At 37.5% G+C, this 22,548-nt stretch overlaps 3 protein-coding genes across 6 annotated transcripts; 2 read left to right on the forward strand and 1 right to left on the reverse strand.

Moving 5' to 3' along the window:
- Positions 1-587: 587 nt before the first annotated feature.
- On the reverse strand, positions 588-15,666 carry dusp22b (dual specificity phosphatase 22b). Of its 4 annotated transcripts, XM_042415751.1 has the most exons (8): positions 14,350-14,435; positions 14,196-14,264; positions 10,196-10,229; positions 8,166-8,248; positions 5,293-5,342; positions 4,647-4,721; positions 3,502-3,673; positions 588-1,920 (listed from the first exon to the last, which is right to left on the reverse strand). In XM_042415751.1, the coding sequence occupies exons 2-8, from the start codon at positions 14,259-14,261 to the stop codon at positions 1,780-1,782; spliced, it is 621 nt and encodes a 206-aa protein (XP_042271685.1). In that variant the 5' UTR covers positions 14,262-14,264; positions 14,350-14,435; the 3' UTR covers positions 588-1,779. The 4 variants fall into 4 exon arrangements, with proteins under 4 accessions (XP_042271685.1, XP_042271684.1, XP_042271683.1 ...); XM_042415750.1 differs by lacking the exons at positions 14,196-14,264; positions 14,350-14,435 and adding an exon at positions 14,547-15,666; XM_042415749.1 differs by having other exon boundaries at positions 14,196-14,375.
- bphl (biphenyl hydrolase like) lies at positions 14,268-17,523 on the forward strand. Its single transcript, XM_042415748.1, has 7 exons — positions 14,268-14,473; positions 15,708-15,811; positions 15,898-16,064; positions 16,384-16,537; positions 16,685-16,816; positions 17,118-17,241; positions 17,334-17,523. The coding sequence occupies exons 1-7, from the start codon at positions 14,391-14,393 to the stop codon at positions 17,422-17,424; spliced, it is 855 nt and encodes a 284-aa protein (XP_042271682.1). The 5' UTR covers positions 14,268-14,390; the 3' UTR covers positions 17,425-17,523.
- A 1,572-nt stretch (positions 17,524-19,095) lies between these two features.
- psmg4 (proteasome (prosome, macropain) assembly chaperone 4) lies at positions 19,096-22,466 on the forward strand. The gene is made up of 3 exons (XM_042415753.1): positions 19,096-19,398; positions 21,244-21,319; positions 22,087-22,466. The coding sequence occupies exons 1-3, from the start codon at positions 19,222-19,224 to the stop codon at positions 22,206-22,208; spliced, it is 375 nt and encodes a 124-aa protein (XP_042271687.1). The 5' UTR covers positions 19,096-19,221; the 3' UTR covers positions 22,209-22,466.
- The last annotated feature ends 82 nt before the right edge of the window (positions 22,467-22,548 follow it).

A 22,548-nucleotide genomic window follows, 5' to 3' on the forward strand; every position in this document is an offset into this window, starting at 1 on the left:
ATTATATTATATTATATTATATTATATTATATTATATTATATGTTTTAGATGTCCTAACATCAGTTTATATAATGTGATGTATTGTTATAGATAAAAAATACCCATCAATGTATCAAGTAAATTACCTTAACTTCAACCAGATGCAACATTAAAATGCTGCCCACACGTTAATGCATCAGTTATAATAATAATAATAATACAATGATAGTAATATAACGTTCATGAATGATTCTGCTGCCTACTTCAGTAAAATTATGAATGGATGCTTCTACATATTGAAGATAATAATACTTCTCCCACCACTGGCACCAGCTGCAGTGGTGGGAAGTAAAGTGTACACTCACTCAAGTACTGTAATTAACTAGTTTCAAGGTGTTTATACTTTACTTATAATAACTTTTTTTTAAATTGCACCTTTCCTGCAGAAATACAGACTAAAAAAATAGAATATTAAGAATAACAAAAAAGTTCATTGGAGTAATAAACAAAGAAAACATTTTTAAATCATTTCTCCATCCATTTTTTCCTTTTTACTTACATACAGTATATATTGTACTTTATTCTCCATTACATTTATCTGACAGCTTTCGTTCATTAACTGATTACAATGTTTATATAATCAGATTATCAAATATGATGGATTGTTACAGATTAAACTACCTAACAGTATATAAAGTAGATACAGTTTACACATTAAGGCATCAGCATTAACAGTCCAATTATAGACTCTCTCAGGGAGCATTTTAATGCATAATGAGTATTTTTACTTTTGATACTTTATGTACATTTCACTAATGATACTTTTTTGCTTTTCTTTTAAGTAAAATTTTGAATGCAGAACTTTTACTGACAATCAACCAAAGATAAGATTGTTTTCTTGTTTTGTTTCAATTTTTTAAAAGACTTGAAATGATTTAAACTAGCTAAAAAAGAAGATCAGAGGAAAATATAATGAAATTAATATAGTTTTGTGTACAGCAGAGATGTTTTCTCTGCTTTTCTATACGTTATTAATAACCATGTGACCCTTGTAGGGATCCCGACCCCGCAGGTTGGGAACCAGTTCTCTGTATAGATACAGAAATATTCACTTGATGAGTTATATCTCATGTCAGTTATTATTTTATTAAGCACAATGCAAACTTGCTGGATCAGAAACGTAGGCGTGAATCTTTAATCCACCATCTGTTTACATGAAAAAGAATGAATCATTGTTTCTTGTAGTCCTCTTTGGAACATGCACACTTTAGCAACACAAAAATAAAACATAAAACTTCAATTTTTTTAACTTTTCAATAATATATAACGCAATAAATAAAGAAACACCGCTTCCAATACAGTTTTACTGGAAAATACTGTATGTTTCTACAGAAAGTAATACTCATATTTCAAGTACAAGACACAGCATAACATAACTGACAGGGGGAGTGCACACTACTAAATGTGTGTTCACACTGTGGACAGTATGTACATATTTTCTTGTGGTCTTGCTTGACTGCCCTTGCATGTTGTTTTGACAGTTAGGGGCAAGAACATATCATGTCAAAGGGGACTGATAGACTGGCATTTAAAATTCCCCCCAAGTCCAGCCGTTCTCAGCCGGGGGGGATTCTGAACCGGGGGGGAGATCAATAACTTTTTTGTCAGGATTGATAATGAAAGGCAGAAATCCTCTTTTCTCATGCAGCTGCCGGTCTTTGTGAGTTTCGTGGCCCGAGCAGCAGCAGCCACTCCCACTGTTCTTCTTGTGCTGATGTAAGAAGTTAGTAATGACTTGCTCAGGTGCCGCTTGTGGCCAGAGCCGGTGTGACGCCGGTTGTCAAGGCATTGCCGTTGGATTTGCGAGTCAAAAGAGCTCCGACCTCCTCCTCATCACTGAATGAGTTCTTCCCGTACCGCTCCTTCCACCAGGCCCGATACTAGAAGAGAGAGGAGAGTGTAAAAGTGAGTTACATAAAAGCTGAAACAGAATCAAAGAGACGGAGGAAGTCTCCAGTTGTGAGAGAGTAAAGAGAGACAAGAGGAAAGTTCAAGTTAGATTTTCAGTCCTGGTTGATTTGGTGACACCTGGCAGCAGTAAGTGCTTTTTAAGGGGTCAGTATGCTTCAGACTAAGTGCTTGTCAGATTGTCAAACCTCTACCTCACCTTTCTGACATCTGAATTGCGGGTTCTGCATTTGACAATTTCTATAACTGTCTTAAACTAAAAAAAAAACCCCACTTCTCAGAACAATTAGCCAGGTGTCTAGAGGTGAAAAATTCATCAGGATGTGCTTCTCTCTCAACCTCACGTAACTACTTCTATCACTTTTCGTGTGTACAAACAAGTGCGTGGTGGTGATTATTGCATCTCGAGCTTAACTATGACGGCCGGCTTTTCACTCCGCCTTAGAGTGCAGCCATTCAGAACAGCTATAAACACTTTTTCCTTTAGACGTGGTCTGACAACACGTCGTTTGAACTAGTTTGTGTCAAGCATATCCGTCCTTTAGTGTTAAAGGTACCAGACTAGTTCATATGACATCTTCCGACCACATCTAAAGACCGGAGTGTTCATACACGTTCCTTCCAGATGTATTAAAATATGGGGATAACAACTTTTAGAGGCTTTGAAGGGTCTTCATAATGTTGCAGCTGTTTGAACAGACTGAAAATGTATAAGAAGAAAGTAAGTGCATGAAGAATGAAAAAAGAAAGCTTGAGAGAGACTTTCAAATCCTGCTTACTGACACCTGGTAAATCATCGTCGCAAGGTCAATTTCACAAAGTCACAGAAAACGTCAAACCTCCAAATCCAACGTCAGGAAGGTGTCGGGAGAGGAAACATCTCAGGCAACGTTCCAATCTTTGCCCTTCTGCACTTCGGTTGAAGCAAACTGACCACTAATACTGAGGCCATGATCAAATACTGTCCTCCACATACACTGGCTCTCCACAAACACAGACTTCACCAGTAATAATACAAGCTACTATACAGAGAGCAATTACTAATGGAAATACACTGAATGGCTATTCCTGAAAAAAATGTCAACCATAACTAGTATCATAAAGGCAATAAGTCTTCCCAATTAAACAACCAAATATGTTGTTTGGTTAAAGTTACTACGTCGAAGTTAGGAGACCTTCACTGTCATATCTACAATAATAACCATGAGGTTAAGGTTAGGGGACGATCATAGTTACAGTTTATAAGAAACTGTCCCAAGTCCCAAGTGAAAATGTGACACTTGCAGTCAGAAACAGGAAATGAACAGCAGTCTCATTTGGCAACATATCAACATAATGTACATGCACGTCTTCTCAACTACACCTCTGCTCTGGGTCATAATTACTACGACAGCTAGAAGGCATCTGTCAGTCCAATTTAACTATGTTGTTTGTTGGTGACTGATATTGCGACCTACTGTGTCATTTTTCTCGGGAGAACAGTCTCTATAAATGGGGTTTGGTGTAATGAAAATCATCAGCATTATCAGTGAGATCAGCATTGTGTTACTCACTTGTGTCAGCTCTGTGTTTTCAAACTCCTCCAGCTGACGCAGGAAGCCCAGGTTGGGCCCCGCACACGGCCTGGCTGCCCTCACCGCCGCCAGAGACTCCACCCAGCCGCGGCCCGTAACCGTCATGATGTAGGCTACCACCAAGGTCACGCTGCGGGACACTCCTGCCACACTGAGAGCACAGAGCGTCAGTTGTAGTAATCCTCAAATATTCTGATTATTTTGTGTAAAAACAAGTCAAAACACCCTTTTTTCCTAAAGTTGTGATTATCTACGGAGTGCGCACAGATTTCTAAAAAAAAAAAGTACAGATTTACACACAGATTTTATTTTTTCTTCTAGACTTTTCACTCCAAAACCAACCTCTCAGTTTGAGGCTAGCGCGGAAGCAGCTAATGTTAGCTTCCCAAGCTTACTTGTTAGCCGAACTTTATGTCAAGACAGTGTGAGAGACTCCCATTTACAGTGCGACTGCCTGTCCCATTATGAAGCATCAAACAGGGTGATGGCAATTTAGAAATTTAAAAATTATTTAAAAAAAAAAAAAAAATTGTAATACTTAAATTTTAGGGAACAGTTTACAAATCCGTGGACATGGATTTGTAATTCAAGGGCACGGATTACGAATCAGAAAGCAGAGCAGTTTATAAACCATCTGCACAGATTTCTAGATCTTTAGTGGGGCTCTGAAGATATCAAATTACCAGTAACCAACATTTTTGTCAGATTTTGAGACATGTCCTGATTGATGATGTAGTGGATAAAGTAAGTTGGGGAAACATCCAGTCAGAAATCACCTAAATAGATAGAAATCTACACTGTTATTAATCCTTCCTTCCTTTCAACATCCCCACTAATAAATAACACCAGATTGTTACTTTGATACACTACGCATCGCATCGACTTAATGTCACCTATTTTTAAATTAAATACAATAGAAGGATGGAGAACGATGTAAGAAACCACACAGTGGGTGAAAAACACAAACGATATGTAAAATGTTTTATTTCAAATGGTCAAAAAAATATGCAAAAGACCAAGTAGGACTAAGTATCGTTTTAGATATGACTTTAAAATGAAGTCCAAAAATACACAAGAAAGGAACAAACCAACCCACAGGATCTTTCGAGTTTACTGTCGCTCACCAGTGGACGAGGCAGCCTTCTCCTTTCATCCTGGACTCATGGATAAACATGATGCTGTCTCTGAAGTACTGCATCCTGGCAAATTATGAAATTATGAATACTGTGTTAAAATGTTGAAAATAAAACTTGAACATTTTGGTAATACAGACTCAAAAAGAAAATCGTGAGGCCATATTTCAAAAATAATAATGAAACAACAGTTTTCAAACCTCTATGAGACACTCATATAATTGCATGTATTTATTCAAATCCACCCAATTCAGTTTAATATGATGCAATAGATATATATTGTATAATATATATTATATATTATTGAATCAAATATTAGCTGTTGAACTTTTTACAACCAGGAGACATAATAAATAATATGATTTATTCTGTGTTTGTAAATTTCTCTTAATAAATGCACTGAATGAGGTTACTTCTGTATGAAATTCAAAAAACTATGTTCCTAAGATATCAAAAAAGTTAATTTTACATTAACATTATATATCTATAAACTGTGAAAATTACAATAGATTACAATATCCTCTTGTTGGACCTTTTTTTTCTTATTCTTCCTCTGCTTTTGTCTTTGTTTTTGCATTTTTATTTCCCATATTACAGTGTTTATAGGATATGCATATATTATATCTAAAGTACTCACAGGTTTTGCTTGGAGTGGTCTGCAGCAGATATACAAAGGTATGTCATGTCCTATAGCGGAGAGAGGGAATAATTTAGATTGCAATGACACAACAAAATATATTCTCTGCAGATGTAACAATGAATTAATATTAACAACAGCGAACAAGCTGCAGCAAGGGTCAGGTCATCTGTTTGAGCACTGGGTCTAAGTTCACTTCCTGTTTTTTGTGTATGGGACGTCCCCTGAAACCTTGCCCCTCTGACCCTGCTGCTCAGCACTTGAATCATAGGTCATGACATAACGATGTGTGCCTCTGCGTGTGTGTTTTGTACAGTGCACCTGGCAGCTGATGGTACATACAAGGCCCCAGAAACCACCTTGTCCCGTAATGACTGCACTGCTGTGAAAGCCCCTGAGCCCTCTGGGACACCCTGAGCTCTGGAAGGGCTCCAAACAGGTTAGCTTGCACATGCAAACCTCAGACATGCTGTAGTACTTATGCACGCACACGCTTACACTACTAATGCACATATCAGAGAAGCACATAATACTTGACTTTTAATTTTTGACAGAGTCATATTATGCAAAAAAAATACTGAGAACTCCTCGTATCTTTGCAGAATCGCTCTCAAAACTCATCATAACCATGACTCAGTTGCCCTTTTTGTAAAATTGTACCCACAAAATACATAAATCATAAGTATTCTTCCAAATAGTGTGCATGCAAATTGTGGATTAGTGCTGAAATGCATTTTTTTCTTGCATACAGGCATTTTTCAAGATTTTGTACAGTAAAACTGACTTCGTTATTTCGTTACACGATATGCTAAGTGACACATTTGACCTCAGAGAATTGGTTGCAAATTTATATCTTCCTCTGTCAGTAACCATCATGCTGTCTTCCAAGAAATAAATCACTCAGAGGGTTGACTGTTAGGTATGCAAATACACCATCCCATCTGGCCATTTGGCCTACACCAGTAAAACAGACCTGAGTCATCATAATGATACTGAACTCAAAAAGCTGTGTCATGCACACAAAGCAGCCAACAATCCCATGATAAAGACTACGCTTTGTACAGTGGCCGAGATTGCTGAATGAAGTTCAGAGACGGTCTGCAGGCTCAGACATAATTTCAAGCCCAAAACCTTTTGGTGGTTGACCAGTTTGGGTAGTGATACTGTAATACAAGTTGCTGTTTCTCTTCAGTGTAATGAAAATACTAGCATGGATGGAGAAAGTGTACAGAAATCTCTGAGCACTTCTCATGTTCGCTTTCAACAAGAAAAGATGAAAGTTGTGAAAGCGGACATTGAAGATCTCAAACAAACTCAAGATTTTCAAAGGCGGGTCAATCGCGGACGAAGGGAGGAAAATATCACAATGCAATGTGTTTGTTGGGCTGAAATCAAGTGACAATGAAGAAATCACATTTCAAATGCATAAGATAAATCATTGGACGTGTATATACCCAAAAATGTGCAACATTTAGCTTACTGCTGCTTCATAATGGTACTGAGAGGATAGCGTCACAGGAAAACCTTTTTTAAATTACTTATATACTTCAGTTGCAAGGAAAGTATATTCTTGCATCTGTTAGTAAATGGAAATCAATGAGAGTCAAATTTCAACTGTCAACCCACCAAGTTCTCATGGCAGAATCAGCTCTTTCTCTCCTCCTCACACTCACTCACTCACACCCTCACTCCCTCACTCACGTACACATAAAGAAAAACACATTTCCCGCTCTTTCATACACAAATCGCCACGTCTAAATGCAGCGATGAAAAAGCCAGAAACCTTTGTTAATGCAGTTGCACTTTCAAGACTTTATGGACTTCAAGCTGCTGAGCTAAAAGCATCTTGCGTGAAAAATATCCTACAGCAAGCTAGCCTGCATCTGCATCACAGCTGCATCACAGACAAACCAACTGAAAAGAACATACAAATTTTCAGATATTCACAGGGGTCCTATAACACGATATTGGAGCATCACAGTCAGTAAGAAAACTGCTTATTTGGTGAAACCTGGTGAATTCCACGTCTTGTGACTGATACAAGACAAAAAGGACTTTCCAGGCAAAATTGAGAATAAGAACATCTGACTTTCATATCTATTGAAGTTGTCCATTTCAGTATCCTCTTGATAAAAATATGACTTTTATTTGAACATATGACATCCTATTCTCTTCCTTTTTCTCCTTTCACAAACACAACTACAATGACCTCATTTAATACACAGATTGTAGAGGATGATACAGTCTTCAGAGACTATCCTTGAGATAAAAGAGATCAAAATAAACAAAATACCTCAAAGGATAACGAGGTTATACTGAAGTGAAGATTAGAGTTGAAACAATCAGTTGATTAATTGATAAGTTGATCACTAGACAATTATCTGATTAATCATTTAAATCATTTTTCAATCATAAAATGCCCCCAAAATGCTGCTAATTCCAGTTCCTAGAATGTGAAGACATTCTTCTTTTCCTTGTTTTATATGAAACTAAACTACTTTGATTTTTGGATTATTGTATGGAAAAACAATAAATCTGAAGATGTCACTTTGGGCTCTGAGGGGGCTTTTTTTCACTATTTGTTGTAATTTCTCCAGACTAAACAATTAATCAATGAATTTGGAAATCGGACAACAGATTAATCAGTTGTGAAAATATGTGTTAGTCGCAGCGCTGATGAAATATCAAGTCAGGATATAGCTGAGCAGCACGTCTGCTACCTTACACACTTTCAGAATGAGTATTAAGCAGCCGGGACAATGAGAGGGAAACAACGCTGTTGAGTTCATACGAAATTATAGACTCTTGGCTGAACTGGTGTCAGGGTCAAGGGGTCATGCATGCTGCTAAGACACACACAGAAGACTTTTCACCTCCAAAACGGGTGCAGCTGTGTCATGGATGGACAGGATGTGGGTGATGTTGTGTTGTGCCAGCAGCTCCTTATCGCGTGCATCTGTGGATCACAAAGAAAACCAAGAAATCGCAAATATCCCTCCCCTCCAATCACAAATCACCCCACGTAGGATCTAACCTAAATAAAGCATATTCTACCCACCAACAACCACCCTCCCCAAATGTCTCCAAAACCAATGTGGCTATATAGTTTAAAAGTTTTGGTCTTGTTTTGAACTGAAAGAAAAACCGGAAAACCAGTGTTTCTAAAACAGTCCAACAGCTTGGCTCAAAAGCAAGAAACAGTAATTGTTTTAATCAAATTTTGTTCTTTAAAAGGAAGCCAAATGTTTTCTAGCTTGGACAGATGTGCTTTGAGCATTTTTTCTCATGCTTTGCAAGTTTGCAGGATGCTCATGATGCTATACAAGACCAAGATGAGTCTAAAGCACTGGACCCTCCAGCTAGCCAAATCAAGTAAACAAATGTAATTTCACATATCATATGAAAATTCACATAGACTGTGAGAAAGAAATGACAGCTTACAGCATAAAATTAATAAATATTAGAACACTTAATTTAAATGTTTATGATATTTGCAGATGATGCACATATTTACCATACAAACACATGAGAGGTATCAATCATCTCATTTAGCTCTATTAGTTAAATGAGATGATTATTAGTATTTACTAATGTAATATCAAACTTTTCCTTTAAAGCAAACAACGAACTGGCATTCTACTGAGCAAAGACACCGTCCTACAAAACCAAACCACATCACTGCACATTTGGTCAAAAGACCAGAATCATACATTTTAGCATCTTTTTTGCCACATGAAAATTATTATGTCATAGTGTAAAACCAGCATGTGAGATTTGCAGTTATTATAACACGGAGCTAAAAAAAAAAATACAACAGGCCAAACACCAGCAACTCTGAACAAACCTTTTAGTGTTCGAGTGATAAATCCAGCATGCAGATATCCATGGCTAGCCAGTTAGCATTAGTTATAACTAAAAGTAAATTTACTTCACGATATTTCCCTAGCTGTTAGGGAAGCAGAATGATAATCTCCTGCTAAAGGTAACGTTACTAGCAGAGTAGCAACTTTCATCTCAACTCTTGACCCTAGTGTATTTCATAAAATTGGTGTTGGTAAGCCACTTTTAATTTACATATTTTGAACTACTGAATTTATGATATATTAAATTGATTTCAATATAAACACCAGTAGACAGACAGACAGAGATACAATTAGTTTTTATGAACAATAGGCCGTAAATAATAAAAATGTTTATTTTCTTAAACAAAATTAAATGGACAAGAAAGTTGAAACAACTGATTTTTCTCCAAATGCAGCATATCTGCATTTTTAGGTATAAAGAGTGAAACTCCTACTCGTACATGTTCACAGTTTTAGATGTTGTAAAATATGCGGAGCAAAACGGCTTTACGAAGATCAAAGGCCTTAATTAACATGAAAGATGTCGCATTTCCTATTTGTCAGTGATTCCTTGAACATGTCATGTTTACAAAAAGTGATTGATATTTTTAACACATTTCCTGTGAAGTCACAATTTCATGTGTGCACAAATATTTAAAACCGCATCAACTGAATTATTGCATTTGCTGTTGTATGGAAAGATGTGGAATACAGTTCACGCTGGGGACACCCCCACACTGCGGGGCATCCCCTCCCACACTAACCCTCACCCACTCAAAGCAGCTCACAAAAATAATTTGTTTCCTCCAGCTGCTGAGAGAGTTATACTCCTACCCCTGCACAAAGAGGCACAAACATACCGAAATATCTCGTTTTACATCAAAATACAGGTTTCAATCATTCTCTCCTGCACTGTGACCTCTCCACTCTATAGAAACTGAACTCAGTGTAGCATCTCACCACATGCCCCTTAATATGAGGAACTGAAACACACACTACTACATTGTCCTGACAATAAATCAATTTTTTACTCAAATGACAAGAGGCAGGACATATCTTACCTTTGAGATTTCCGAGATAAAGATCAGGCAGGACCTAGAGGAAGACAGAAACTGAGTGAAACAGAGCATGCAGAAGCTGTCAAAGTAAATCAACAATGCACAAGTATGACAGCTTAATTAAGATTTGAATGTTTTTATGCTTTAAAGTGTAGACATTTAAATCCATCCTACATTATGATGTACCTTGTTTATTCCATTACCCATGTCTGCTAAAAAGCTCAAAAAAAAGCAATTCAAGTTTAGGACAAATTTAAGACTACAATCTGATTTTTTTCAAATGATAAAATCCAGTGCTCCAGCAGCATCAAGTCCCTTCAACAACAAAATACATCAACGAGCCTCCCCTGATGACTTCTTTGTGTGACCCAAGAGATCATAAAGCCCCCGACATGTCCACAGCTCATGCCCCATGTGCAACTTGATTGAGAATATGTTGCCTGGGATGACGTAATGTGACCTTAGCAGTTGAACACCCTGCTTGGATATTTATATTTAGACCTGGAGTGGGTCATGAGACCGTAGACAGGCACATACCAAACAGACAAAGATGGTTGAGGGCCAGAGGGCATAGGAGAACAGATCCAACAGCGGGTTAAACTCTGGCTAACTATCTGCTGAGGTGTTACACCATACAAGGAGCATGACAGGTTTAAAATACATGCCACTTGGAGTAAGTCACAATTTAGATATCAGTGTCAATGTGTATATAACATGGCAGTTGTCTTAGAACTAAGAATTCCCCCATTTAGCTTAAATTATGACTGGACTCAACATCAATCACTGCATTCACAGTAAATTCTGCTACATGTTTGACACTTTGCTCTGAAGGTTTAAAGGTATTTTTATGTCTGTCAGTCGATGTCAGGGTATTTGAATACATGAAAACTTTGACCAGCTGGTGGCGCTAAAGGGAAAGTCAGAGGATCACCAAAGTCAGTAGGATTCATCATCAAGGGACTGTGAATGTTTGTACCAAATGTCATGCCAATCAACCCAGTAATTGCCAAGTTATGTCACTCCAAAATAAAAATGTCAACCTTGTGGTGGTGCTAAAGGAAAATTCAGGGGATCACCAAAGTCAGTGGGATTCATCATCTGAAGACAATGGATGTTTGTACCAAATGTCATGGCAATCAACTCAATAGTTACCAAGTTATATCACTCCAAAAACATTGCTTTATCAGTTTGTTACTTATTGACTTCCCCTTATTTTACAAGAATTGTTTATAACCTGATTTTGTCTTAGGCCTAACTTCCTCCATTCAGCTTAAATTTTGTTTTGATTCTCAGTGGACATCCACTGGAATCTACATCAGTCACAACATTTCCAGTAAATTCTACTGCATCTTCAACACATTGCTCTGAGGTGATCGAGATATTTTTAGCGCGGCTTTGTCGTCTTGTCTTGTGTTCCTGTGTGTGGTTCACAGAGTGGCACAGTTCAGACGCACTGACAAGCAGACATGAGTGGAGGCGTTTACAAAAAGCAGCCTGCCTAGAACTAGGTCTGAACAACTCGCAGCAGTGGGTCAAAACCATTGATAAACAGACACATTAGAAACAGGGGCCTTTTTGAATAAGATGATGCATAAAAAAAAACACCTTTGTCAGAGCACTAGGAGTGTGTAGGAGTGTGTATGTGTGTGTGGGAGGAGGGAGTGGGGGCTGTGCTGCATAGATAGTAAAGGATGTCAGTTGTTGATGACTGAATCAATCTTTAAAAAGGGGAAGAGGAGACATTACTTGAGGAGTTACTTTCAAGTTTGATAGCAGGTTGTAAAAGACTCCTAGGCCTTGGTCTGCAACAAAAAAAAAACCAATACCACATTGTAAAGTCCCTGCATTCTAGGGCCGAAACTAAAGATCATTCTCATCTCTTCTAGCAAGCAAGAAAATAGTCATCGGATAATCAGGTTTTTTGGTCTAGTGGTGCGCATCACAAGTTCCCATAACCCAAAGTGATGTCTTAAAATTGCATATATTTGTCTGACTGACAAGAGGTTTACAATTTTACAAATCAAAGAAAAGAAGCCAGTCTTCATGTTTGAGAAACTAGATTAAAGGACCAGTTTGTAGGATTTAGTGGCATCTAGCGTTGAGGTTCCCTCTCGCCGCCCCCTTCGAAGTATGTAGGAGAACCTGCGGTGGCTGCGAAACACAAAAGGCCCTCTCTAGAGCCGGTGTTTGGTTTGTCCATTCTGGGCTACTGTAGAAACATGGCGGTGCAACATGGCGTGCTCCGTGAAAGAGGATCTGCTGCCTATGTACATATAAAGGGTTCATTCTAAGGTAATGAAAATACAATTCTTATTTTCAGGTGATTATACACTAATTAAAACATATTTTTTCTTTATTATATATAATACATATATAATATAATAGTATATTCCATTTCTGCCAAGTCTGTTCTGCTAAATGCCACTGCACATTTAATAAAAAACGGTGCTTTAGCCACGCTAGCTGTATGGATGGCAATGTCAATCTTTTAGTATATCCACCACCTCATGGGTAGTCATGACATTTTGTATAGACATTCATGGTCTCCAAATGATGAATCCTTATGACTTTAGTGATCCCCTCACTTTTCCGTCAGTACCACCATGAGGTTGGCATTGTTCGGTTTTAGTGAAATGTTTTGACAACTATTGGATGGATTGCCATTAAATTAACTACAGATATTAAATGTCAGTAGACGAGAAATTCCAATAATGCCTTTCAATAACTTTCCATGTGGCGCCACATATCAAAAATTTGATTTTGCCAAATATTTTGGTTTATAATCAAATACCTGCAAAACTAACTGTTTCCAGTCTGTGTGCTAAGCTATGCTAATTGGCTGCTGGCAGTAGCTTCATATTCATCCAACAGACATGAAAGTGGTATTGATCTTCTCATCTATCTGCAAGAAAGCAAATACATGTATAATTTTGTAATAATGATGTAAATGTCAAACTATTCTTCAAACATCAGAAAATAGTGAGAAAAAAAACATTGCAATTTGAGCCCAATGTGCTCTCTTCAAATTTTGTTCAAACTACAATCCAAAACCCAAAGATATTCAATATAAAGTGATGTAAAATGGAGAAAAGCAGTAAATCCTCTCATTTGAAAAAATGTTTGTTTTTTGGGTTGAAAAATGATTTAAATTACTAATTTATCATCACAACAGTTGCATAATTAGTTTTCTGTCAACCAACTGATCGATTAATCAGCTAATGTTCCAACTCTACTATATTCCCTAATGGTACAGGAATATTATAGTGATACCATAAATCCATGAAGTCAATAAGGTTTCTATTAATTCATACTTGTGTACAACAGACATGCAGGAGTTGACATAAAGAGGGCAGAAATACTGGTGACCTTATTTTCACAGTTCACAGTTTCCTTTAATTTATTAGGAAGAAACTGATGAGTAACTGTCTTCATAGGATGTTTGTAGGAAACGACTGTGTGATTTGGTACTAATTACATGGAAAATGAAGACAGTTTCCAGTAGGTACATGTTTTGAGACTACAGATGGAAATTAGCTAGAAGCTGTATCTGGTGCAAAGCATCATTTCTCTTTGTTTGAAATGAATGCATTTTGTATATGGTCCCTGATGTTACTAACTTTGATAAACTACACTATTACATTAATTTCTATTAATTGCAATTGTAACCTACAAAGTCTTTTAGTCAATATACAATGAGTCAACTGCAAAAATGTGAAATTTGTCAGTATAGGCAACCATACAAGTCACTATAGAGGATGTGGTTTTTAATATGAATTGGAAAGTTGCTTTTTTTGGAGCAGCTCTTCCAAGAAATCCCTTTGGAAATCAAGAAGTGCTTGTAACTAACTAACTTAACTAAAATGCAGTTTCAGTGTTTTATCATTATGAAAGATTTTAGGGAATTCGGGAAACTGTAAAATAAAGCCTTACAGAGATACTCAATAATGTATCTTGCATTATATTAAACTTTATATTACTATTAAATTTGGGTTTGTTTGCGTACTTTCGCTTTAAATTTCCTTGTCAAGGTGGAGGTGGAAAGTGCCAAACCGATTCGACCTTCCCGCATTCCCTGAAAAAAAAAAAACTTGCGTTGCAGGATTACATGTTCACCATCCTGATAAAGACTTTGTTCAATCTTTAAACCAAGTGGGAACCTGCAGGCGAGGACTGCTGCGTCCATCTGCACCTCTTAAGAATGGCGTTGTTCTTACTCGGAGGACGTCTCTTAAAGTGCAGACCTGACATCAAGAGAGCCATGACAGCCACACAGACGTACTGGTAACTGTTTTCAGTGTATTAACGACGTAATTTTCCTGTTTATATGCACGACTCTAAAGAGCTGGACTTTAACCTGATTGCGGAGCGCTGCAGTGTCAAAGCAGGAAATGTCTGCTCTGCTTTTCAGCAGCATGTTCGCCCGCCTCGCCTTCATGCAGGAGTATTTTCTCTGAAGGCTTGTGTGATTATAGTCCACAAGATGGCGTAGTGTCTCCAGGGAGTGCACTCAACAACAGTATACACAAAATAATGCAGAAATTCTTATGATCTGTAGGGAAAACCCCATAACTCCCATTGTTTCACTGTTTTAGTAAGCCCTTATATGCTGGTTTTTAATATCATTAGCACTAGGCTAGTATTTTCGTAGCTGCTGTTAGTATTATTATATGATAATATGGTATATTTTAGTATTCTACATTCATGTAGAAGAAGATAAGACAGCATTTAAAACATTTGGACTGTGACTGGTGTAATGTTTTTGATTTTTAAGTAGTTTTTCAACCAAACAATAGTCCATTTGATTATTACTCTGATGAATTAACAACTTTTACAATCTGCAGGACAGTGAGTGTAACTGTAGGACATCTCAAAATATCCTGCAGGATTGCCAAAATCCAACAGGATTCTTATCTTGCAGAAAATTTTGAACATCTGCACAATACCTACATAAATCCACAAAACCTTCTCTCTACTAAAGAGTTATTACACTTTTTGTAAGGCGGTTGCAGTCCTTGTCAGTGCTTCCTGTTTGATTAATGTATTCAGGTCAGAGGCCCTTCTCCCTCTTACAGCGGGAGCAAAGACCTGGATGTGCAAACTCTGAAACTAGAACAAGCAGCAAGTAAATAAACGAAAGACAAAATACTGTTACAGTTACAGTAGACTCAAACAAAACAGATTGAACAACTTCGTACAGGAAAAATGTCATACGTCAAGATTCAGCCGCAAATTAGAAGAATGACTAGGAACTGGAGTTGTCATTGATGGCTATGGGGACCACGGTGTTCAACCTGTATCGCCTTCTCTGATCAAACTTAATTTTGTCTGTTATCCTGTCTGAATGGCTGGTTTTACAATTTCCTTTAAAAATTTGCAGTTTGATTTCTGTAGTTGTTGGGACTGATTGTTTTGTGTAATGGTATGACTGCCAAATGAAAACTAATATTTTTCACTAGCTTTTCTGTTCTTTTCCACCACTATGACTGTTTAAGTCTACCTTTCTGTTTCCCTGCAGCTCTTCAGTGGCTTCCGGCAGGCAGCGTGTTAATGGAGTGGATCTGTACTACGAGCAGACAGGCAGAGGGAAACACGCAGTGCTGTTGTTTCCTGGAGCACTGGGTAAATACAACAACACACCTCCTCTTCTCTTGTTCTTTAAGCATTTTCTAAGCTTGTTAAAGCCCTTTTTGTCTTTTCTATGACAGGAAGCACTCGTACAGACTTTGGACCTCAGCTTAAGTCCCTGAATAAGGAACGTTTCACTGTAGTGGGCTGGGATCCCCGTGGTTATGGACAATCCCGTCCCCCAGACAGAGACTTCCCCCCTGACTTCTTTGAAAGGGATGCAAAGGATGCAGTGGATCTGATGAAGGTTTGATCCATCTGTTTAACAGCCAAGGATGATAATTATTACCAAACTGAACAGTTTTTGACCAGCTTATTTCTCTTTATGTTTATTATTTACTGCAGACAGGAAACCTCTAAGATTCATGCACAGAGTAAAACAGCTAATTAACTCAGAAAATTGACTAGAAAAATTGGTGCATTCTTTCCCCTTTACTCCCCCTGACTATAATCCAGTTACTGAACACCTACTGCCTCCACAGACTGCATTTTGCAGCTGCAGTAAATAAAACTACAGGCCAGTACACTTTGCTACTGTTCAATGGTATTTTTCATTTCCTTGGCAGGCACTGGGCTTTGGCAAGTTCTCCCTGCTGGGGTGGAGCGATGGAGGAATCACCGCTCTGATTGCAGCAGCGAGGAACCCCAACCTGATCAACAAGATGGTTGTATGGGGATCCAATGCCTTTGTTTCCCAGCATGACCTCAACCTTTACGATGGTATTTCTACTCTGCTTTTCAATGTTGTTGGTTACCACCAATGTAGCCATCCTTGGGTTATTTTTGTGTAAATGTGCATGACATAATCTCTATTATCTGCATGTTGTTTGCGTTCGTGTGTGCATGTGTCTCTATGGGGACACCTAGCGGTCCGAGATGTGTCCAAGTGGAGTGCGAGGATGAGGCAGCCCATGGAGGAGGTGTATGGAGCAGAAGTCTTTGCTAAAACCTGGGAAGCCTGGGTGGATGGAATCGCACAATATGCACACAGACCAGAAGGTGATAACTTCATGTTGCTACAGATTCATTACATAAGTCAAGTAGAGCAACCTTAAACTGAACAACATCAGAAATTAGAAGAGATGAAGGGGAATGTTTTGTTATTACCATGCAGTTGGGGAGGAAGTGTGTTGTTAGTAAATGTGGTTGGTACGGTATGGTTCTGGACTGATGGAATTTGTCATACAAGCTGCTATTTTTAGGAACATATGGAAATAAATTTGAGATACTCCATGTTTTCTACTGTTCTGATACATGTCATTTAAGAGCAAAGATAAAGTATTTAATTTCCATTGGTTAGGGAGTATCTGCATTGAGCTTCTGCCCCTGATCAGTTGTCCGACCCTGATCGTCCATGGAGAGAAAGACCCCATGGTGCCCGGCGTCCACCCGCAGTACCTCCTCAAACACATCAAAGGATCACGGTGAGACCACACAACAATATAATAATATGAAATTCATGAAATTCAGTTTAAAAGACATATGCTATAATATCTATTTTCCTTCCCACATCTAGATTACACCTGATGCCAGAGGGAAAACACAACCTCCACCTGAGGTTTGCTGATGAATTCAACAAAATGGTGGAGGACTTTCTGGACAATTGACTGATTAATTAACTCAGCAAAAGGAGAACTACAGTGACTAATAGGTCATCACAAACATTTACATAAAGACAATAAACTTTGTGAATTATTTCTCTTCTATCCTGTTTTCACAACGCTCATGATTAATACAACAATTGTTAAATAATGAATACTTAATCATTTTACTCTAAAATGATTCCATGATTACTTTTTTTGATACCAGTAGTGGGTGACTTATTATTTCCTACATTATGTGATTCAGTAGCATTAGCTGTAACTTTGGCTACTGACCATCACCAGGCTGTGGTTTAGATATCATAAGATGACATGTCAGTAACATTAGCTGCTAACTTTGTCCATCACAACGCTCACGCGCATTAAAATAAAATCTTAATAAAACAGTAGCATTAGCTGCTAATGTTGGTGATCACAAAGATAATATTTCCAAAATAAACATTTTTATCAACACTGGCTGCTGCTTTTGGCCATCACACAGTTGTCAGTAAGATAAAAATGTCATAAAGTTTACCTTTTAATTTTATGTATGATAAACTATTTAGGATGAAATTAAACAATTTGAGAAATATTGGCGGGTGATGTCTGTTGCATTAGGTGCTAACTTTTATTTTAATATTCACAACATTATCATTAAGAAAAAAAATTAGCTGCAAATATTAATATAATAATATAACATTAGCTGCTCAAGTTAAGCAATCACAAAGCAAAGGTTCATCTAAATATATGTTATTAACATTAGCTGCTAAATTTTAAACTAAGCTCATATTAAGTAAATCATGTATATCTCTAAATTTGGCCATCACAATGCTAATGTTTAGATAAACATAAACAGCTGCTGTCTTCTGCCATCACATGGCTGATATTAAGATATGATAACATTTTTCATAATATCACAAAGCTGTTTAGATAAAATGGTAAAATGACAGTAACGTTAGCATTACAGCTAGCTATGGCCTTCATTAATCTGAAATTACACTGATAAAAATCTCTAATCTGCTTAATTTAGCAGCCAGAAGTCTTACTTTTGGATTTTATAAAATGTCATTAACGTTAGCTGATAACCTAATCGCAAGGCTAATATGAAGCAACAACTTATATACATTTTTGTTAGCTAACGTTAATGAACTGTTGAGTGCTTAATTTTACAACTGATATGAATTGCAAATGTCTTGCAAATTTGACTGTTTCCTGTGAGAGGGCCTCATGGAGACATTTTTTGTGATGCTAAAAACTTCAAGTCTCATTTTGAAATATGACAGTTATCTTGAATTCATTCATTTCATTAATGGTTAAGGAATTATTTATCAAGTTATGAAAACTTCATTTGACTAAAACTTCATCAACTTTGAACAGTTATAACTGCAAACTTGATGGCTTGTTAGAAAGCGAGAAACCTATGAGCTTTTATTAAAGGATAACCAACACTTATTACTGAATTATTATCAAATAGAAAGGATAAACACCTGCCAAAGGGATTTTTCACAACATGGAAACCCCAAATTTGATATTGCTTATGATCTATAACACATTATTATTAATCATTATATGACCATTATAAGCTTCTTATTAAGGATGTGTTATTAGAAAGTAGTTTCTTAACAGGTTTATTCTAAATGTGTAATTATACTCAGCACTGCTCAGGTAAAGATCTGTTGCTCTGGTGCTGCAGATCTGAACAATTGGTGATCGATTGCTTCGGGCTGCCATTTTCGATTTAACCCGGAAGTTGGTGTTTCTGTTTACAGCTAGCACGAGTTCAAGCGGTTGCTAGTTAAAACAACTAACTAAAGTTAAATAAAAATGACCGAAACACAGAATGGAGCGGTGTTTGATGCCATTTCGGTGCACAATTTTTCGGAGAAGATTTTGGAGCAGACGGTACATTTTCACGTCATGAAGCTGAGCGGCGGGTTTTTCCTCTGGGTCGGCTCGACTCCAGTCTTGTCCAACTTAGCTGTTTCAATGAGCAGCAAATATGTAAGTAAAACACACGTTAGATTAATAATAATAATACAGAAAAACTGCTGGAGCCACATTTTTGTATGAACTGTGTAGACCAGTTTGTCGACTGGGGAATGAAGACGTGAACTGAGATGGTTTTCATTTTAAACCAGATGATGTGATATTATTTAGGGATTTTAAAGGATGGGTTCACAGTTTTTTCGAGTCTGTCTTAAAACAACAGTCATGTGCTCATATGAACACTTAAAGATGTTTTCCTCGCAGTAATTATTCCTCCTGTTCATACTGACTATTAAAAAATCCCCTTTAAATGCGTTTTAAATGTAAGTGATGGGAGCCAAAATCCACAGTGTGTCCACACAACTAAACAAAATACAAAATAAAAGATAGTAAGATTCAAGAAAATAGGAGAGTCAACAAAATAAAAATACTGAACAACAAGATGTTTCTTGAGGAATATACAGAAGTTGCATTTTGGATATTTATGAATAGACTGCTCCACAGTTTTGGTCCATATAGTAATAAATAAAAGACATATCGCAGTATGGTCAAGTGGGATAATATGCAGGTAATTTATGTTTTATACAAAACTGCAAACCGTTTTCACAGAGACCTACATATTCTTTATTTGATTATGCTAAGAACGTTGGACACTTTTCAGAAAGATTCATTACAGTCTTTTTGTTTGTGTGTGTGTGTTTTATTGTTCAGTGCTTTTGAGTTCTGGTGCTCGTGTGTTCATTCGTGGCCAAAAATAATATTCCATGTGATTCATTTTTATGATGGCAGAAGTTTCAGTAACAGGGACACTTCTGAAACATGCTGCGGTGTGTCTGGTGGGATCACAAGCATCAACTAGAGCGGCTGCGATCGGCTCCGGCAGCTGCGTCGGAGCTGGAATGCGACGCAGCCGTGCCCATCGGGATCAAGCCGTAAATAACAGGAGACTTTTATTGTGAGGAATTTGTAGGAAATGAAATGCGTTCCTCACTGAATTAGCAGAGCTTTGTTAACGGCGCTATGTCAGCACGACAAGATCAGCAGATATTTGGAGCTCTTTGTTCAGCAGATCAGTTAAAAGTAATGTAGGGAGGAATAATATGAGCAGAAACAGCCATAATGTTAGTGGAGCAGTGAACTCCAGCACTAACAAACAAGAGCAGCTGACCAACACACCCTGCAGCACTTGTGGACGTGCTGTACGTGGAGCAGATGACCATATAAAGAAATCCGTCACGAGCTGACGTCAGCTTGTCTCGAAAGTAGAAAAACCGTTGGAAACTTAATATTCAGAGCAGTCTGAAGCCTGAGCTTTCTGCTCACAGGGGTTACTTCTACATATGTTTACCTCGCATTCATTGCATTACATTGCATTACACATATGTACATTACATATATGACAGAAAATAAGGAAAAGTATAATATGTCCCCTTTAAGAGAGAGGCGTCATCATGTTGTCATGAAGCTCTGTTGTGTCGCATGGACCGGTGTCATAATCTTATTTTAAGGCCCCTGTCATTCAGTACTGTTCCAGCACAGGGCCACTGGATGGTTAATAGGTTCTTAGAAGACAAAATATAATAAATCTGCTGCCCAGACAACAGAACCTTTCTTTCTTTGACATCATCTGATTATACCACAAACCACAGAGACAACTAAACTATACTCCAGTAGGAGTCACTGGGAGAAAAGATGGTCAAAATCTGGGATTGAATGTCCTCAGTTTAAAGGTTTTGGGAAAACCTGGGCTAACAAACGGACATTAAGAGGAAAAAACATTATTTTGGATATTAAGGTTAATCATTTACTTGCCTGTAAAAAGACTAACTGCTGCCGTTCTTGTTCTTTTTCTCTCTGCAGGACTCGATGCCATTATCTACATTAGTCATGGGGGACCCATCCAATACTACTCCAAATACTTTGGCACAGAGATTAGGTAACGCTGTTTGACTTTTCATGAGTTAATGTGTCTTACTGTTTCTCCTAAGTAGGAAATTGTACTTTTTTAAGAAGCTGGTCATTTATTGTGGATATGAAAGGAATAAATCTGAGTTTTTGTGTGTTTTAGCCAAAAATCACTCATAAAGAAGACAGCCAACAGCTATTCAAAGCCTGGTAGTGCTTCAGGTTTTCAAATATGTGGACAATATAAAATATCAGGACAATATAAAAGTCAGTATGCAGAGACTTGAAGCGGCTTTGAGTGTCAGAGTAACATTATCGTTGTGTGCTAACGGCAGCTGCAAATGCAGATTGAAGTGAAAAGTCAGCATTGTGTAACCATCATATGATAACCCATGTTTGACAGAAATAAAAGTGATAATGATGTTCACGGATGTCAAACAGTCTCCACAAGTTGATTTTCCTACCATACAGAGTGTAATTAAAAGCAGAGGCTGCCTGAAAGGTGTGGGGAAAAAAAATCAAAAACCTTTGCAACACTTTGGAAAATGGCTGGCAGTTCTGAAAGATTGACAGGATTTGTAGTAAAGAGGCTAAAACATGCAAACACACTGAAAAAAGTCCATTAACCAACAAAATATTGACAGAAAAAGACCAATTCTCTTGCAGATTCATGACTGTTAAGACAAATTTTCTGATATATTTAGTGTGTTTAGCCTTAGCGGTACAGAGTAGCAAAACCATTCTCAGTATTATCCAAACTGAAACTGAAATAATTGTCTGTTTGTGTCTATTTTGCAGCAAAGAAGACCAAAAAGCAAGTATTTGTGAGTTACAGTCTTCCAATGACAGACTCCAGCCACTCTCTTCTCGTGGAAAACAGGATCAAAAAGGAGCTCGAGCTTCACCCTGAACACTTTTGAACACATTGGATCCTTTTTTCGAGCTTCTTTTGTACGTAACTGAGGACACCTGGGATGGAGGAAAAGTACAGCAGGTCCTTCTCGTATTCTTTGGACTCCTTCTGATGCCATAACGATACTCTGACAAAGCTACCACAAACGGTCACATCAAGTGTTCTTTTATTGACATAATAAATTAAGTGGTTTATTATCAAAACATGTAGGCCTATGGCTTTTTGTACAAATGCATCATATTAAAAAAATAACACTTAGAAAACAGCATTAGTGGTTGAGTTTTTTTTTTTTTTTCTTTCTCCGAGTGTTGAAAACATACAGACTAGCAAACCATACAGTGTGTTCA

The sequence above is a fragment of the Thunnus maccoyii genome, chromosome 7 (assembly GCF_910596095.1).
Source record: "Thunnus maccoyii chromosome 7, fThuMac1.1, whole genome shotgun sequence".
Classification (NCBI taxonomy): Eukaryota; Metazoa; Chordata; class Actinopteri; order Scombriformes; family Scombridae; genus Thunnus; species Thunnus maccoyii.

What these genes read in the sequence shown, in the direction of transcription:
- psmg4 (XM_042415753.1), top strand. Translation starts at nt 19,222, where the DNA reads ATGACCGAAACACAGAATGGAGCGGTGTTTGATGCCATTTCGGTGCAC. An exon ending in TTTCAATGAGCAGCAAATAT is followed by an intron (nt 19,399 to 21,243) that starts GTAAGTAAAACA and finishes TTCTCTCTGCAG; the next exon opens with GACTCGATGCCATTATCTAC. An exon ending in TACTTTGGCACAGAGATTAG is followed by an intron (nt 21,320 to 22,086) that starts GTAACGCTGTTT and finishes TCTATTTTGCAG; the next exon opens with CAAAGAAGACCAAAAAGCAA.
- bphl (XM_042415748.1), top strand. Translation starts at nt 14,391, where the DNA reads ATGGCGTTGTTCTTACTCGGAGGACGTCTCTTAAAGTGCAGACCTGAC. An exon ending in GTTGTTTCCTGGAGCACTGG is followed by an intron (nt 15,812 to 15,897) that starts GTAAATACAACA and finishes TTTCTATGACAG; the next exon opens with GAAGCACTCGTACAGACTTT. An exon ending in ATGCAGTGGATCTGATGAAG is followed by an intron (nt 16,065 to 16,383) that starts GTTTGATCCATC and finishes TTTCCTTGGCAG; the next exon opens with GCACTGGGCTTTGGCAAGTT.
- dusp22b (XM_042415749.1), bottom strand. Translation starts at nt 14,375, where the DNA reads ATGGACGCAGCAGTCCTCGCCTGCAGGTTCCCACTTGGTTTAAAGATT. An exon ending in GACCACTCCAAGCAAAACCT is followed by an intron (nt 4,722 to 5,292) that starts GTGAGTACTTTA and finishes ATAATTTGCCAG; the next exon opens with GATGCAGTACTTCAGAGACA. An exon ending in GAAGGCTGCCTCGTCCACTG is followed by an intron (nt 3,674 to 4,646) that starts GTGAGCGACAGT and finishes CTGTGCTCTCAG; the next exon opens with TGTGGCAGGAGTGTCCCGCA.